General features: G+C 35.3%; 1 protein-coding gene across 1 annotated transcript; it reads left to right on the forward strand.

The window, feature by feature from the left end:
* On the forward strand, positions 7,743 to 15,589 carry LOC18785878 (polyamine oxidase 1). The gene is made up of 10 exons (XM_007218970.2): positions 7,743 to 8,370; positions 8,457 to 8,706; positions 9,056 to 9,193; positions 9,473 to 9,534; positions 9,693 to 9,847; positions 11,480 to 11,623; positions 12,642 to 12,791; positions 13,852 to 14,106; positions 14,713 to 14,794; positions 14,914 to 15,589. Exons 1-10 carry the CDS (start codon positions 8,319 to 8,321, stop codon positions 15,141 to 15,143), a joined length of 1,518 nt encoding a protein of 505 aa, XP_007219032.1. The 5' UTR covers positions 7,743 to 8,318; the 3' UTR covers positions 15,144 to 15,589.

The following is a 15,614-nucleotide window of genomic DNA, read 5'->3' on the forward strand; positions in this document are numbered from 1 at the left end:
GCTAATGAATATATATATATATATATTTATATTTTGCTGAATTATGAATGCAATTCCAAAATTTCTCAAAAAAAAAAAATATAGTATGTGAAAAATATATATATATTTAACCATCACATTGTTTAGCCACAAACAAGTTGGGAAATGTTAGCAACCTTCTCTCTAACCTTCTCTTTTGAACCTTTTCCATTTTCCCTATGACCTGTGTCACTATCTTTAACTTAAAACAATGTCATTACTGAATCTTACAAACTATCTTTTGTTTTCCAAATTTAACCTTATTAAATGTATTAAATTTTATGTTCCCTTTAATTTATCCAAAATTTTTTAATAACTTTCTTATCACCTCATTTAATAAAAAGAAAACTTGAAAGAAAATATATGTTTTTTTTTTCAGATAAAAAAAATATTTTTTCTTTTTCAGGAAAAATAAATATGAGTAATAAAGCCCATAATTTTGTTGTAAATAACAATTTTGAAAGAAAAACATCACTTCAAGACCACAACCACGTAAACATAAAAAAAATGATGTTTTTTCTTATTTAATTTTTTAATAAGGTTGTAAGGAAGTTATGGAAAAGAAACAAATTTGGATAAATTGAAGGAAACATGAAAGTCAATACATATAATAAGAGTAAAATTGGAAAACAAAAGATAGTTTGTATAATACATTAATGACATTGTTTTAAATGTAAGGAGAATGGCACATGTTAAAAGGAAAATGGAGAAGGTCTAAAAGAGAAGGTTAGAGAGAATGTCGCTAGCATTCTCCATTGGGTCAGGCCTTTAGTGTGCTCCTAAGTGGCCCTGGGTTCAAATCCTCATGGTACCCGTGTGTGTGAGTTTTCCCTCCTCCCCCTTCCTAATTTTGGCAACAACAAAAAGTTATACTCTGAGAAAATCAATAAATTATGTAAAACTATAAACTTAGTAAGGCTCAAAAATAGGAATAGTTTCCTTAGAGTTAGAAATACGTAAAATGTAAGACTATGAGTTGATATTTCGTCACACTGAGACCATTCATGTTCAACTTTCTTCTTTTCTTTTTCTTGGGTCAAATTCAACAACAGCAAATACTTCGCATTGACGTAATGTATGGTTTTTGAACAAATCAACCCAAGACTGAGGTTTATAAGTGCCCCCTAAACACAAACCTAGTTCATTCCCCCAATGAGTGGAACAACTACTTTTTCTTCCCAGTATTGACTTTGGGATGTTGCTCCGTAATGTCTTTGACTTTGGGATGTTGCTCAATAATGTCTTTAGCTTGTAATTTCACAATATCAAGGTATCATGGGGTTCAAACCTGATAACATTATCTGCAAGCTAAAATCCTTTTTCACTACCCGATTGGCTTTCTAATTGTATTTATTTGACTGTTCTCCACTTGATTTGCTATCAAAGGTTTATTTCAATTCAATCAAATGATTCTAGAGGGCCAACTTTGAATTTTGTTCTTGAATACTTGATTGTATGCAACAATCTTTTTTTTCGTAAGAAACTTGTTACTCCTCCACTGGCCAATCTGACCTATTTGGCTTTTCAACTTGGGCACATATCCTGTGTTTCTTTTCTCTGTGTATTTGCTTGCCTTTTTCTCCACATTCTACACATATAGCACAAATTCCAAATTCTGTGTTCAAAGAAACATTATTAATATTGTACTCCCTTGAAAAAGTCGAAACAAAAGAGGGAAGAACAATTTTCTTTTTTGGTTTGAGTGGGGAGGGGCCAAAGCCCAATGGAAGAAGAATGTTCCAATTTGCAATGGAACATGAAATAAGATGGAGGTAAAGTTATTAATTGAACAGCATATACCACAAAGTTGAGAGAGAAAGTGGCAATGGTGGCACAAGAAAGAGAGAAGAATACCAAAATTCGCATATTTTTTTGTATGGTTGTGGAAGCCTAAAAAAAGCTAGAGCCAAGTGGCCATCACATGGTTGTGTGATGTTTTTTATTTTTTTGGTTGTTGAAACCTATCTAGAGTGCATTATTCTCATCAGCCTTAGTGCTTCCAATTTCTAACCATGACTGTTTTTTAAATCAAATTTGATTAGAAAAGGAAAAAAAAAAAAAAACTTATTTTGAGAGAGATAATGACATTGACTGTGGAAACTTGCTTCTATATATGGATATTTTTTTGGGTACAAATCTCAAGGATAAGTTGACTTTGCCAAGAGGCAATTTAATGCAATGAGGAATTCACAAAAAACAAAAACAAAGAATTTAATCATTTCCAACATTTTTGTTTTGGCCCAAAGTCAAAATAAAAAGAAATAAAACATGATAAACAATAAATGGGAATTGGATTAACTATTTGTTGGAGTGATTTGTGGATCATGTTGACTTCCCATTTACATCAAAAATTTCTATTTTTAATGTAATTGATTTGCTACTGTAAATCAAGTTGGCTCTACGTGGCTTTAAGTGAATGTGTGCCATATAAGTTTGATATCGTAATTATACAGTCTTGATCTCTTAGACCACAGGAGTTCAAGAAATTTGTGGTCACTCACCGTTGGATGTAAATTCAACGGTTCACTCACTCTTGCACTCATTTTAAAAAACTTTTTTCAACCATTGGATTAATATCCAACGGTGGGTGACCACAATCTCTTGGACTCCTGTGGTCCAAGAGATCGAGACTGTGTAATTATATCTCTTTGTGTTTGGTGTAGAATTTCAAAGGCGTTTGTTCTAACCCTTGAGGCTTTTGTATTTGTATTACGCTTTTGACGTCATTTATAAATGCAATTTTCCTAGTGTTTGGCAAAAACAATTACAAGAATTAAGGAAGGAAATAAATAAATATATTTAATATAAAATATAGGATATTTACAAAATACCTTTTATAACAAGTCAAATATATAATGTTGGAAATATGTCCGAAATTTAATGTCTTCCTAGTGATTCGAAAATATAAAATCCATTATTTCAACATGGTGTAATCTAAAACATTTGATGTAAGTGATTAATCACATTTATGGAATTGAGTTCCGATGTTTTTAAGTCAAATAAAGTCTTCATCGTCTTCTTATTATAATTCTTATTCCAGTTCCCTTTCATTGAGGGACACCCTTTAGGGTTCCTTATGAATTTTTTTTTTCCCACGATCCAAACTGTCTATTTTTCAAGTCTTCAATCATAGATTATCCTTGTAAAAAATTAGGATAATTGAAAATTATTAAGACATCTAATTGGGACCAACAAAATAGATGGCCACGATGCTTTAAGAAAAGACTATAATAACAACAATCTAGGGGTTGCTCTCTTGCTATGCAAGGAGACCCCGTGCGTCAAGTATTAGGATTTAGATTCTTCATGTTCAGCCGTCATCCCCTCCTCGGCCTAACGCTTGTTTTCATCCACGTTCAACCACCGACGTTGCTCTCCCCGACTTTACAACGTCGAGTCACTTTTCTTCCACATCAAGTCGTTGCCATTTTTCTTCCCCGTCGAGTCGATGTCTTCACTTCTCTCTTAAACTCTAGGGTGCTAGCCTCATTGTTGTCTCTCTCATACCCTGGGCATTGGTTTCGTCGTTCTCTTTCTCCTTGGTGTGTCAGCATCTTTGGTGGTTGCCTTGGTATGGTGGTTTCAATGAGTTAACTCATGCTATTGTGTCGACAGTCTTCAAGTCAACAATGATCATGTTGCAAATTGCTTCGTTGGGGTCGGCGGTCAAGGTAGAGATGGCTTTCCTCATACCCCCTTCGTCGTCCATTCTGCAATCTCAAGCCTTACTTTTAGGAGAAAACGTCCGTTGTCCAAAGATTTGGCGTGGGCGGCTCTTCACCTAGGGTCTATGGCTTTTATCCTTCTTTTCACTGTGTTGGGCCAAGATTTTGGCAACTAGGGTTGTTGGGTACCATCCTTTTACCTATCTTTATTGGTTTGACTGGTTACTCTAAGATGGAAACTACGAATCCGGGTGATGTTGGTGTCCTTCTTGACAAACCTATGGAGACTGGCCTAGTGGAGTCTCCTGGATGCCTTCCTTAATGTGTTCTTGGAGCAATCATGGGCTTGGCATCCAGCAAATGCTCTTATACATGATCCTCGTGTTTAGATTAAGTGGCTAGGACAGTTTTGTTATTGTTGCGTGGTGTTTTCTTCGTTCTCCCCTTAACTGATCTTTGATTCTCCACCTGTCTTAAGGACTATGTTTTCATAGAAGGCTTCTTTGTCAGTGTTGAGATGATACGACATGCTTGGGGGCTTTTTTATTTATTTTCTTTCCTAGCCTATTTGCGGTTAGTCTCTTCTTTGTGTCGCTCCTTGCAAATTTCTCTTCTTTCATCATCAATGGGCTTGGCATCCAGCAAATGCTCTTATACATGATCCTCGTGTTTAGATTAAGTGGCTAGGACAGTTTTGTTATTGTTGCGTGGTGTTTTCTTCGTTCTCCCCTTAACTGATCTTTGATTCTCCACCTGTCTTAAGGACTATGTTTTCATAGAAGGCTTCTTTGTCAGTGTTTAGATGATACGACATGCTTGGGGGCTTTTTTATTTATTTTCTTTCCTAGCCTATTTGCGGTTAGTCTCTTCTTTGTGTCGCTCCTTGCAAATTTCTCTTCTTTCATCATCAATTGCTATTAGAGGTGGCTAGAGATGGTGCGCTTAGTGGTTGTTTTCTTTCTTCTTGGCGTATTGTGTTCATTGTCGGATGTTCTCACTGTCTTGTGGCTATGTAAAGGACTATAATTTCATAGTAGGATTCTTTTGACAGTTGGATTATGTTGTAGTGTTCTCGTCGGAGGTCTTTACGTCGAAGGTCTATGTGTCAGTTTGCTGTTTTATTTTATCTTCATCTAGCATTGGTCCTGCGTGACTATTTCAGACTCTTTTGTTAGCCTATGACATGTGTGATACTCTTTCCTACCCTAAGGTTTGTCCCTCGGGAAGGTTTTAACGAGGCCACCGTTTCGTGTCGTTCTATGTACGCTACTTTAAATCTATGAATAAATTCCATTTTTAAAAACAAAATAAAAACAAAAAACAAAAACAAAAACAATAATCTAATTGAGAGGTCAAATGTTTTCAGATTCAAGTGATTTTTTGTAAAAATGATTTTTGAGGGAATATATGAAAACTAGACAATTCAAATAATTGAAATACAATACATGGCGAGCCCTACAAGGATGTCCTCTCATTTGAAGCTCTCTGATGGTTATTCATCCCTAAATTCCCGGTTGTTTCAACCAAAAAAAAAAAAAAAAAAATCCTAAATTCCGGTGGAACTCATAACATATTTCCTTTTTATTTATTTATTTATTATAATAGTTAGAAATGGAGAGATATGATAAATATGAATGTGGAAAGAGAAAATATTTTCATAAAATAAAAAAATTTACTTTTAAAGCAATATTTTTACAAAATTTGAGTGTTATGTAAACTCTTTAATTTCAATCAAAGACAAAAATACTATGGATGGGAGGGCTCTTTTTTTTAAATTTTGATACCCGCATCAATTTCATTAATGAAAGGAAAATACAAGAACATAGCCCCACAAAGGGTTCTTGCAAACACTAGAAAGACAAAAACAATAAACACAATTATTGCAAGACAATAAGCAAAAATAATATTATATCTTGAAGACTCAACTCACTAGGAATTGAAAGACATAAGAGGATTTGTAAAGCCACTACATCTGGTGAAGTGGAAAATAAAATCATGCTCAACTTCCACAAGGACAGATGGTCATAACATTTCCCAAACACTTCTAAATTCAAAACACCAATTGGTAATAGATCCACCCCTCAACACAGAGATCTAATGAATATCCATCTCATCTACCCCAAAACTGCAAGGTCAATGCATCATAGGCCAAAAAAGATAGATTTACACAAATTTGCAAAAGATCCTAGAACAACCAGGGGTGAGACAAACCTTGTAATACACAAGAGAGACAAAAGCCTAACATGAAATCGGCTAGGAAAAAAATCCCACCATAGGTATTGGGGTAAATAACCCGATGTATTCGTACGACAAGATGATTCCACCAGAAAGAAAGAGAGAGAGAAGATGAAAGTAGAGAGATAAGGAGGAGTGACCTTCCCCACCCCAAACACCAAAATACTGTATGCGGCCAAGTTTTTTTCTCTAGAGAAGAGGGGTTTAGATTTTGGTCTTGCTTTCATGGATGAGAGAGGGCGCTTAAAATTCACGTTTAGAAAATTGTTGATTAGGCCCCACTAAATAAAATAAGAGAAATAATCTTATAATTCTACAACATATCATAATTAATTAAATAATTTCCTTCCTGCAAAATATTTGTTAAAGTATTGGCTTGTCGTGATAGAATCAACTTATTGATGTTTGACATTAATTTATTATTCTTGTAACCTTGTCCTATCATTCACTAATTCAGTTAAATAATGGTCAACCTAACTTGTGAATTTCATGTTTGATTCGAGTTGGGTTGAAAATAGAAGCCCTGCTCAATAATACTCGTACTGAACTCACTTTTTAAGCACCAATTAACTTTTTGTAATTAAACTGGTTTCAATTCCAATTCAAGATAATTTAGTAAACAGCTTATAAGAAATTAGTACTATTTCAATCCTGAACTCAGATAGTTTAGTAAACAACTTTAATGAAATCTGAATTTTGATTCCTCAATTCAATTCTTCCTCATCTGATTACGGATTAGTAAACATGCCATTAATATAGTGGTATTAGCCTGTGTGGGTGTATCAATTCCTTGTATGGGTGTATTGGCCTATTATAAAGGTATAATTGAAAAATAAAAATAATGAGGTGTTCACTAAATATCCTACGGATTCGACAACGATTTTATATCCTATCATAATTTTTTTTATTTTAAACTAAATTTATTTTTCTTTTGTCAAACAATAAGGAGATCGCATTCATAAATTATGCCACAATTATTTCTTAATTTATCAAAAGTTGGGAACGATTGTGTTTTCGTTTGCCACATACAAATGCAATAGGGCTGCACATGCCGTTGCATCTTTTGTAGCTAGCAAGAATTAGAGACGGTATCGGGAATGTTTGAAGATGTTGGTCTTTGGCTTGTTATTTTTTTTAAATAGAATATGTTAATTTACTATATTATCTTTATTTAATAAAGCAAAAGGCAAAGAATGGTGAAACATTCAAAATACCAGAAAATGCCCTTGGTTAATGCAAACATTAAGAATTGAAATTATTAATTAAATGAGGATAATATGGTAAATTCACAATTTTTCGTATTAAAAAAATTAAAATTAAAAGAAAATTCAGATAATGGGTCCTATTTTTATGGAACACAAATATCCATTATCTTTTTTAATTCTAAAATAAATTTTTTTTTTTTTAAAAAAACCTCTCGCATGCGCGGAAGCGCGTGCAGAGAGGCTAGTCTTTATTTAATAAATATATTTATTTTAAAATATTTTTCTTTCATTAAAGGCATTTTTCTTTCCTTTTGCCTTATCCTTTTATGTATCTATATCTATATCTATAAAGTAAAAGAATAAAATATTCAAAAGTTCAAAAAATACTCTTGATTAACAAAAGTGCTAAAAGACTGCAAATTAATATAATAAGGGTAAAATGATGAAACACTAATTTGCTCAATTATAAAATAAAAAATAAATTCCACCTAAGTACTTATATGGAGGAAGTTACTCCCCTACTCCATCCACATTCCTCTTTACTCCCCACTCCATTTCACCCATATATATATATATATATATATATATATATTTTTTTTTTTTTTCTGTTTTCTTTTCAGTTTTATTTATTTATATTTTTAAATATCTATACCTGATGTAAAGAAGAAATGATATTGCATAACTAAAAAAAATTAATTAAAAAAAGAGGGAAAAAAAAAGACCAAAGAACAAGCGTGTCAAGAGGCTAGTATAGATTGTGTAAACTTATCTATTCGGCTTTAATAAAATTTCTCTGGCTAAAAATAAAAAAAAAATAAAAAAAAGCTACTCAATACTAACTTTGTTTATTGAAAGACGAAAACACCCTCATAAATTTTACAACTAGAAAAAGTTTTACAGTTAAACATCACGTGCGTAACGTGTGAGTGATTACCGCGTCGACGCGTCAATGCCCGTCAAACCAGAGAGGGAAATGGAAAAGACAAAAGTACTCACATTTCTTCGTGTACAACTCAAAATCTCTCTCCTCTGTGTCTCTACCTGAAGTATCCCAACCCCGGACCCCCACCCCACAAAAAAAACTATATAAACCGACTCCCGCTATTTCTGCTTCTCTAGCCAACAATACACAAATACACAACACACCTCTCTCTCTCTCTCTCTCTCTCTCTCTCTCGGTCTCTCTCTCATTCTCATGGAGTCCCCTTCTCGCTCCTCCGTCATCATCGTCGGTGCCGGAGTCTCCGGTGAGATTCATCGCCACCGTCGATTTTGATTACTTTGACTCTCATTTCTCTCTCGTCCTTATCATTTTCTCTCTCTTTTTCTGAAGGTTTATCGGCGGCGAAGGTTTTGATCGAGAACGGCGTGGAGGACGTAGTGATTCTGGAAGCTTCAGACCGTATCGGCGGCAGGATCCGAAAACAAGATTTCGGAGGCTTGTCGGTGGAGCTCGGCGCCGGCTGGATAGTCGGCGTCGGAGGCAGAGAGTCGAACCCGGTCTGGGAGCTTGCCCAGAAATCGAATCTCCGCACTTTCTTCTCCGATTACAGCAATGCTCGCTTCAACATCTACGATCAAAGGTCCGTATTCGGTTTCATTCATTTTAGTGAATTCCTTGCTTAAAGTGCACCGTGTGCGCATTGCGCTTACCGTAACGGCTTACCCCTCGCATCTATTTCTGCGTCGTTTGCTACTTTGCTCCGTTGGTGAACGAACGAGTTCGAGTTTAAACACCGCCGCGGGCGTTTTGTCTCGGCATCTTGGTCTTAACAGCGCACTTTAGATTTTTCTGGTTTTGCCGCTATTATGCGCCGGTGTTGAACTGCTTGCTTTGGGCTTTGGCGCTGCATTTTAGCTCCATCAGCGTAAATTAGCACCATTTTATCAATATAAATAACTCGCCGAGTAAAATTTGTTTGTGTACTGCAGTGGGAAGATATTTCCGAGTGGAATCGCCGCGGACTCGTACAAGAAGGCCGTGGAGTCGGCGATGCAAAAGCTGAAGAAGTCTGAAGCCGACTCTTGCTATGGTGGTGGCGACGTCACCAAAGCCGCCGAATCGTCTTCGTATGTCTCCTTCTCTCTTTCATTATAATGTCTCGATCGCTTTGTCTTCTTCTTATTACTATTTTGAATTTAGTTTTATTTCCCTGTTTGGTTTTTTTTATTTTTTATTGTTGGGTTTTTTCCGCGAAATTTACCTTTGTGGAATGTGTTGGTTTTGTAGATATTCGTAATTATTTTATTTTACTTTTGAGGAATTTGGGTTTTGATTATGTTTTTTTCTTCTAATTATAGTCACGGTTTGTGTGTGTGTGTGTTTTTTTTAATAATTTTGTTTTCTAGTACGCCAAAAACGCCGATAGAGCTGGCTATTGATTTCATCCTGCACGATTTTGAGATGCCAGGTCAGTTTTCACACCTCATTCCGCGGTCAATTTTTTGTTTGGTTGCTGAGATTTTCTAGTCGTCTTTCAAAAATGAATGCCAGATGAAATTTTGTTCCTAAATTATGAATGGATTACTTTCTGACTTTGATTATTGGAGAAATGTGTTTTGTGTGCAGAAGGTGAGCCCATATCAACATTCCAAGACTTTGGAGAACGAGAGTTTTTAGTGGCGGATGAAAGAGGGTATGAGCATCTGCTATACAAAATGGCTGGAGAATTTCTTTTCACCTCTGAGGGTAAACTGTTGGACAATCGTCTCAAGTTCAACAAGGTACAAGAATCTGATCCTTCACGTTTTATGTTATTATCATTTTACTATTATTCTAACAATTTTTCAAAAGAAAGGTGTCTTCCTTTTTGCTGTTTTTTAGTTACCCAATCATAGGGACAGAATATGAGTAAAAAATTACAGATAAAAGAACAGAAAGTGTGAGATGAAAAAGCTGATTTTCTGTTTTGTTTGTTTCTGCGCGCTCATTTCCTTTTTGCTGTTGAGATTGATTGACCCGGCTTTGGGAGTTTGCAGATAATGACATTTCTGAAAGCTGTTTTTCTCTTATGATATAATAACTATCATTATTCTATTGCAAATTACACCTTCTTTCTTAAAAGGGTCAACTAATATTTTTGTTTTGGTTTATACGGAATTGGATCTTGTTATCTTTATTGCATCATTCTGATAGTAAAGTCGAGCAGTTCATAAACACGTCTTAGAAACAAATTTTGAAGTTTCCAAGAAAAGATTTGGTGGCGTCCTTTTATCGGGAGCTGATTTTCTTACTTTTTTTTTATTCGAGAAACACTTGTGTGAAATAGAAATAACCTTATTTTGCACAGTACTATTCCAGTTTCATATAAATTTTTCTACTTTTGTCCGCTTACACTTTCTTTTATTAGTAATGGATAATAAGTGGTAGATAAGGATCTTCCACCCAAAACATAAAAAGGAAAAGAAAAGCTAACAGGCTAAATGGCCAAAGACTCCATTGGCCTTTTCTTTCAATGTGACATTACTTACCACTTCCCTATCAAGTTTTCCAAAGACTTTATTTCTTTAGTTTTGCTACTGACATCAATGATGATATCCAATACTGGGTTTGTTTTTTCTCGTAACGAATGATATTGTGGCTTCTTTGACCTTCGTTATATATTTTGAAGTGTTATGCCAAAGCTGGGACTCAACTTTTCTTTTCTTTTCTTTTCTTTCTTTTATCTTGAGTGCCATTCATTTGACTCTGTAACAATAATTTCTGATTTCAATCGTACAACCATGAAGAGCCATGATCTTTGTGACCTTTTGAAAGCTCTTTTTATCACTCATAAATTAGTAGGGCCCAAAGTGCGAGTTTCCATTGCGCTGCACAGTGTTCATTATTGAGTTTATGACCCATGAACAATAAACGTTGAGTTGAAATGTCAAGTCGGCTCAAATAAGATCATGAAAATAGGGGGTGTGGTCACTTTTCTCCAGTTAATGGGGCTTGTTGGTTTGTTGTCTTTACTTTTCTCAAATAAGAAATAAGAATAATATACGAGTTTAATGTTGTCGATAAATTTTTTTGGAATTTGTTGAGTTGTGATGGTAACCTTTGTAGTGATTGTATTTGTATTATACTTATAGTGTAATTATGAGTGCAATGTCTCTACCGCTTTAAAAAAAAAAGGGAAAAAAAAAAAGGGTCTGTTGTGTTCACCTCCTTTGAGAAACTATAAATTCATTGTGAGATAAATAGGTCTGAATTTCAGATTGCACAGTTTTTCTTAGTTTGACTGCCCAGGATCTTATGAGGTTGTTGCCTTGGGCTCTTCACAAGTTGATTTTGTTTTATGGCAGATTATTTTATTTTATTTTATTTACTGTTAATACATTTATGAAGATGATTCCATGCTTGATTTGGGGCAGGTTGTTCGGGAGTTGCAGCACTCGAGAAACGGCGTTACGGTAATGACGGAGGATGGTTGCGTCTACGAAGCAAGTTACGTGATTTTGTCTGTTAGCATTGGCGTTCTCCAAAGCGAGCTCATTGCCTTCAATCCACCTTTGCCCGTACGTCTCTTCTCTTTGTTTATTTCATTTCATTCATGTCACTAGGCTCACTATCCAATTGCCATAACAGACAACTTTTCTTGACATAAGATGTGGATGTGTCTTTCAGTTATTGGACCATGATTTTTGTGTGCATATAATATCTCTCTCTTTCTTTCATAATGCATTTCACACTGATTTTGATTTGCATCTAGTGGGGGAGAATCTTTGCCCATTCACTTTGCTTGGTCCAATATACATATGGTGGAATCTGAAGGGCTAGGTGCCTAGCATATGGGTCCCTGTAGATGGGAGTTTACTATTTGTTTATTGGTATTTATTAAGGTGGAGTTGGTCCACAGTATTAAATGCAATTTAGTTGGAAGAAAGTCAGAATTTATGGATAGCTGGGCTCATTAAATAAGGTTCACCGGTTGAAGACGCATGAGGAAGATGGGTGAGCAGCTGTTTTGTTTCTTGTATGCCAATACCATGGATTATATGATCCATAGAATTTTAACCCATTGGCTTGCCGATAGGTTAAATAAATGTAGGTGGCCTTGCTGCTTGGTTTACTAAATGTAGATGTTGAATGCGGATCAGTATCAGAAAACAGTGAATGCGGATCAGTATTTGCCTTACTATATTAGTTGGTGTCTTCATTCCTTTCCAAAACAAGAAAAAAAAATTAGCTAGTGCCTTCATTGTGTAAACTATTAGACCCAAAAACGGTGTGAAGTGACAACATTTGCAAAGGTTAACGTACATTTTAGCAGCTTCTTTGAAAGGAGTTGGTAGTACAAATTATATGCTATAAAGTCATCTCATCGTGTAGTTGTGGTCTGTTTATGTTTTCTCGCTGGTGTATAAGACCTACAATTATGTCATGATATAGCTTTGTCTGCTTAGGTAGGCCAATACTCTTGGTGACAACTTGACAAGGATGTAATTTTTGTTTTAACGTAACAAAACTAGTTAATGTTTGCTCTCTATGACTGAAAGCCATCTCATTCAAAGTCTCTTTTGACATATGTCACAGAGGTGGAAAACTGAGGCTATACAGAAATGTGATGTAATAGTGTACACAAAGATCTTTCTCAAGTTCCCTTATAAGTTCTGGCCTTGTGGCCCAGGAAAAGAGTTTTTCATCTATGCCCATGAGCGGAGAGGCTACTACACATTTTGGCAGGTTGGTTAAATATTTGTCATTGTTGATGCCAACTAACATATATATGATATTTCCATGTTGCTTCCAGCAGATCAACAGATTCAATAAGTTTGTTGTGCACAGAATTTCCTACTAGCCTGTCATATTTTAAAGCCATTGTTACTTATTTAATTTATTCGATAAATGACAACATTTTAATTTTCATTTCAAGTGTTGTGGTTCATGCATCTTGGAAAAACATTTAAAATTTAGGATTGCTCACTACAAGAGCTTTGAATGCAACCTTCAATATGTAAAATCATAGGTGGGAGGGCGTGTAGCTCAAGTAGTTAAGAACATTTACCCGTGCACCCGAGGTCCTATGTTCTATTCCCTCCTCCCCCAATATTGCTTGTATTAAAAAAATATATATCATGTTATGAGGTATAACCAAACTGTCATTTTAGTTTTGGTTGATAAGAATCTTGCTGCTTCCCCAGTCTGGGTACATACAAATTGCTAAATGAGTTAGTACATAAACTCCGCACCTCTTTCTTTTTAGATAACCTCAGTATTTAGTTTTGAAACTTGAAAACGACCTTGTCCATTATATTGCGTGTTTTTCAGAGCTAGGTTGTAACTACCACCATTTACAATATTATGGTAATAAATATTGATTTCTTTTCTTGTTCTGATCAACAAACTAGATATCTCTGTCACTTTCTTAGAGCTGGCAATATTGGTTTCGCTTTGAGCTCAATCAGTATCCCAACTATTGTTCATTTGCTTTTAGTATTTGAATACTGTACATTATGATCAAATCTCAAACCTCTATTATATTAAAATCATCTTCTTTCGTTTTATTAGGAAAAAATCCATATATTTTAAGGACAACTAGTGGCTAGTTGTGAGATGTCACTGTCTTTTTCATTTACAAAACTATTTATTTGACAGATATATGGAGAAAGATTCTAAACTTATATTATGACAAATAAAATATGTGAGATTGATACATATAGTATATTTTAAGTTTAGAATTGGATTATCTTTAACTCATCATATTCTCTCCAAGCTGACTGCTAATCTGTTGCCATGTTATCAGCACATGGAGAATGCATATCCTGGATCCAATATACTGGTCGTGACGTTGACGAATGAGGAATCAAAGCGTGTGGAAGCTCAGTCTGATAAGGAAACATTGAAAGAAGCCATGGGGGCTCTTAGGGACATGTTTGGACTCAACATTCCTGAAGCTACTGATATATTTGTACCTCGGTGGTGGAACAATAGGTTCCAGCGAGGCAGCTATAGCAACTACCCAGTAATCTCTAATGGCCAAGTTGTTCGTGACATCAAGGTTTGCCTTCTCTCTTTGATCTTCTATTTCACCATTAATAGATCAAATTTTACTTCACATATCTGCTAGCGTACGTAAAGATGATTGATTGAATCGTTATGCTCTAATTACCAATAAATAAATAGAGTATAGCTGGTTTGCGTCAAGGAGAATGATCTCATGGGGTTACAACTTATAAACTGAGCCTTTAGATGTATTTATAGGCATATGATGACCTGTAAGATTGTTAAATGTAAGTTGGAATCTGCTAACTTTGACTAAACCTTTTACTCTATGATATCATTGCTTATGTGGCTTGTCACACTTATCATTTTGATCCACATGGTATGTGACATCGTGGAGTAAGAAAATTTTGTACAAAAATATAAGAAAAACGGTAAAAGAAAATTGTAGCGATAGTATTGCTCGCTGAAGTTTAGGTATCTCCCCTTAGAAGTTTTTGTATTTGGGTTGCAGCAGATGTGGAGAACATGTACCTTTTTCTCTGATCTGCTATCTTTTTAACCAGAGCTCCTTGATCAATGAAAATAAAATAGATCACAGATTAATAAAAAGCTCTGTAACGAACTGACATTACTTTTCTTCGTCTTTTATGTTTATGTCCAGGCCCCATTAGGCTGCATCTTCTTCAGTGGGGAACACACAAGCGAGAGATATAGCGGCTATGTCCATGGCGGATACCTTGCAGGTGAGCAATTCTTCTCAGAGTAATTTGGGAGATTAAAGGCCTCAAATTATAAACATAAATTCTAATGTGATCTTGTATGTGTTGTGGCATTGGTGTTTGATGATTTTTATGATCAATAGGTATTGAGACGGGTAAAGCTTTGCTGGAAGAAATAGAAAAGGAAAAAGAAAGGAGTATTGAGAGTGAGAATCAAACATTTTTGTTAGAACCCTTGCTTGCATTGACTGGTTCATTAAGTTTGACGCAAAACGATGCTGTATCGAGTCTCAAATGCGATATTCCTAGACAATTGTATCTAAGTGGCAAAGTTGGCGCCCCGGAGCTATATTATGACTATGTGGACCTATAGAAAAACCTCAGTATGATGATGATGATGTTAAAAACATGAGCATTGAGAAAGATCTCACACGATGGAGTTGAAATCATTTCTGTTTAAATCCGTGATGCCGTTTACGAAGTTGAATCAAGTGAGAGATACAGGAGCAACATAGCTGGGAAAAATGCAAGTCTGTGTGGTAGTATGATTCATAATGGTATACTTGGGGGATGAAATCAATGAAGTTGCAATGGTTTTGGCTCCAAATGGAACTGGTATTTGGGAGAATATACATAATATAATAGTCGATTCCTGTAGTCAGTTGTGGAGGGAGTGGGGGTGGAGAGAGAGGAGAAGGCTGTAGTTTAGGCTCTAATTGTACTGCTAATGAATGTTAAGTTCACAAGAAGAAAGTAGTCTTTCTCATTTTCTTCTGGGTTATTGAACGTAACGGTCCCCCAACTTTTGCTCAAGTTTCATTTTAGTCCACAAACTGAAATTTTC

The sequence above is a fragment of the Prunus persica genome, chromosome G2, assembly GCF_000346465.2.
Source record: "Prunus persica cultivar Lovell chromosome G2, Prunus_persica_NCBIv2, whole genome shotgun sequence".
NCBI lineage: Eukaryota > Viridiplantae > Streptophyta > Magnoliopsida > Rosales > Rosaceae > Prunus > Prunus persica.

What these genes read in the sequence shown, in the direction of transcription:
- LOC18785878 (XM_007218970.2), top strand. Translation starts at nt 8,319, where the DNA reads ATGGAGTCCCCTTCTCGCTCCTCCGTCATCATCGTCGGTGCCGGAGTC. An exon ending in GCACGATTTTGAGATGCCAG is followed by an intron (nt 9,535 to 9,692) that starts GTCAGTTTTCAC and finishes TTTTGTGTGCAG; the next exon opens with AAGGTGAGCCCATATCAACA. An exon ending in CCTTCAATCCACCTTTGCCC is followed by an intron (nt 11,624 to 12,641) that starts GTACGTCTCTTC and finishes CATATGTCACAG; the next exon opens with AGGTGGAAAACTGAGGCTAT.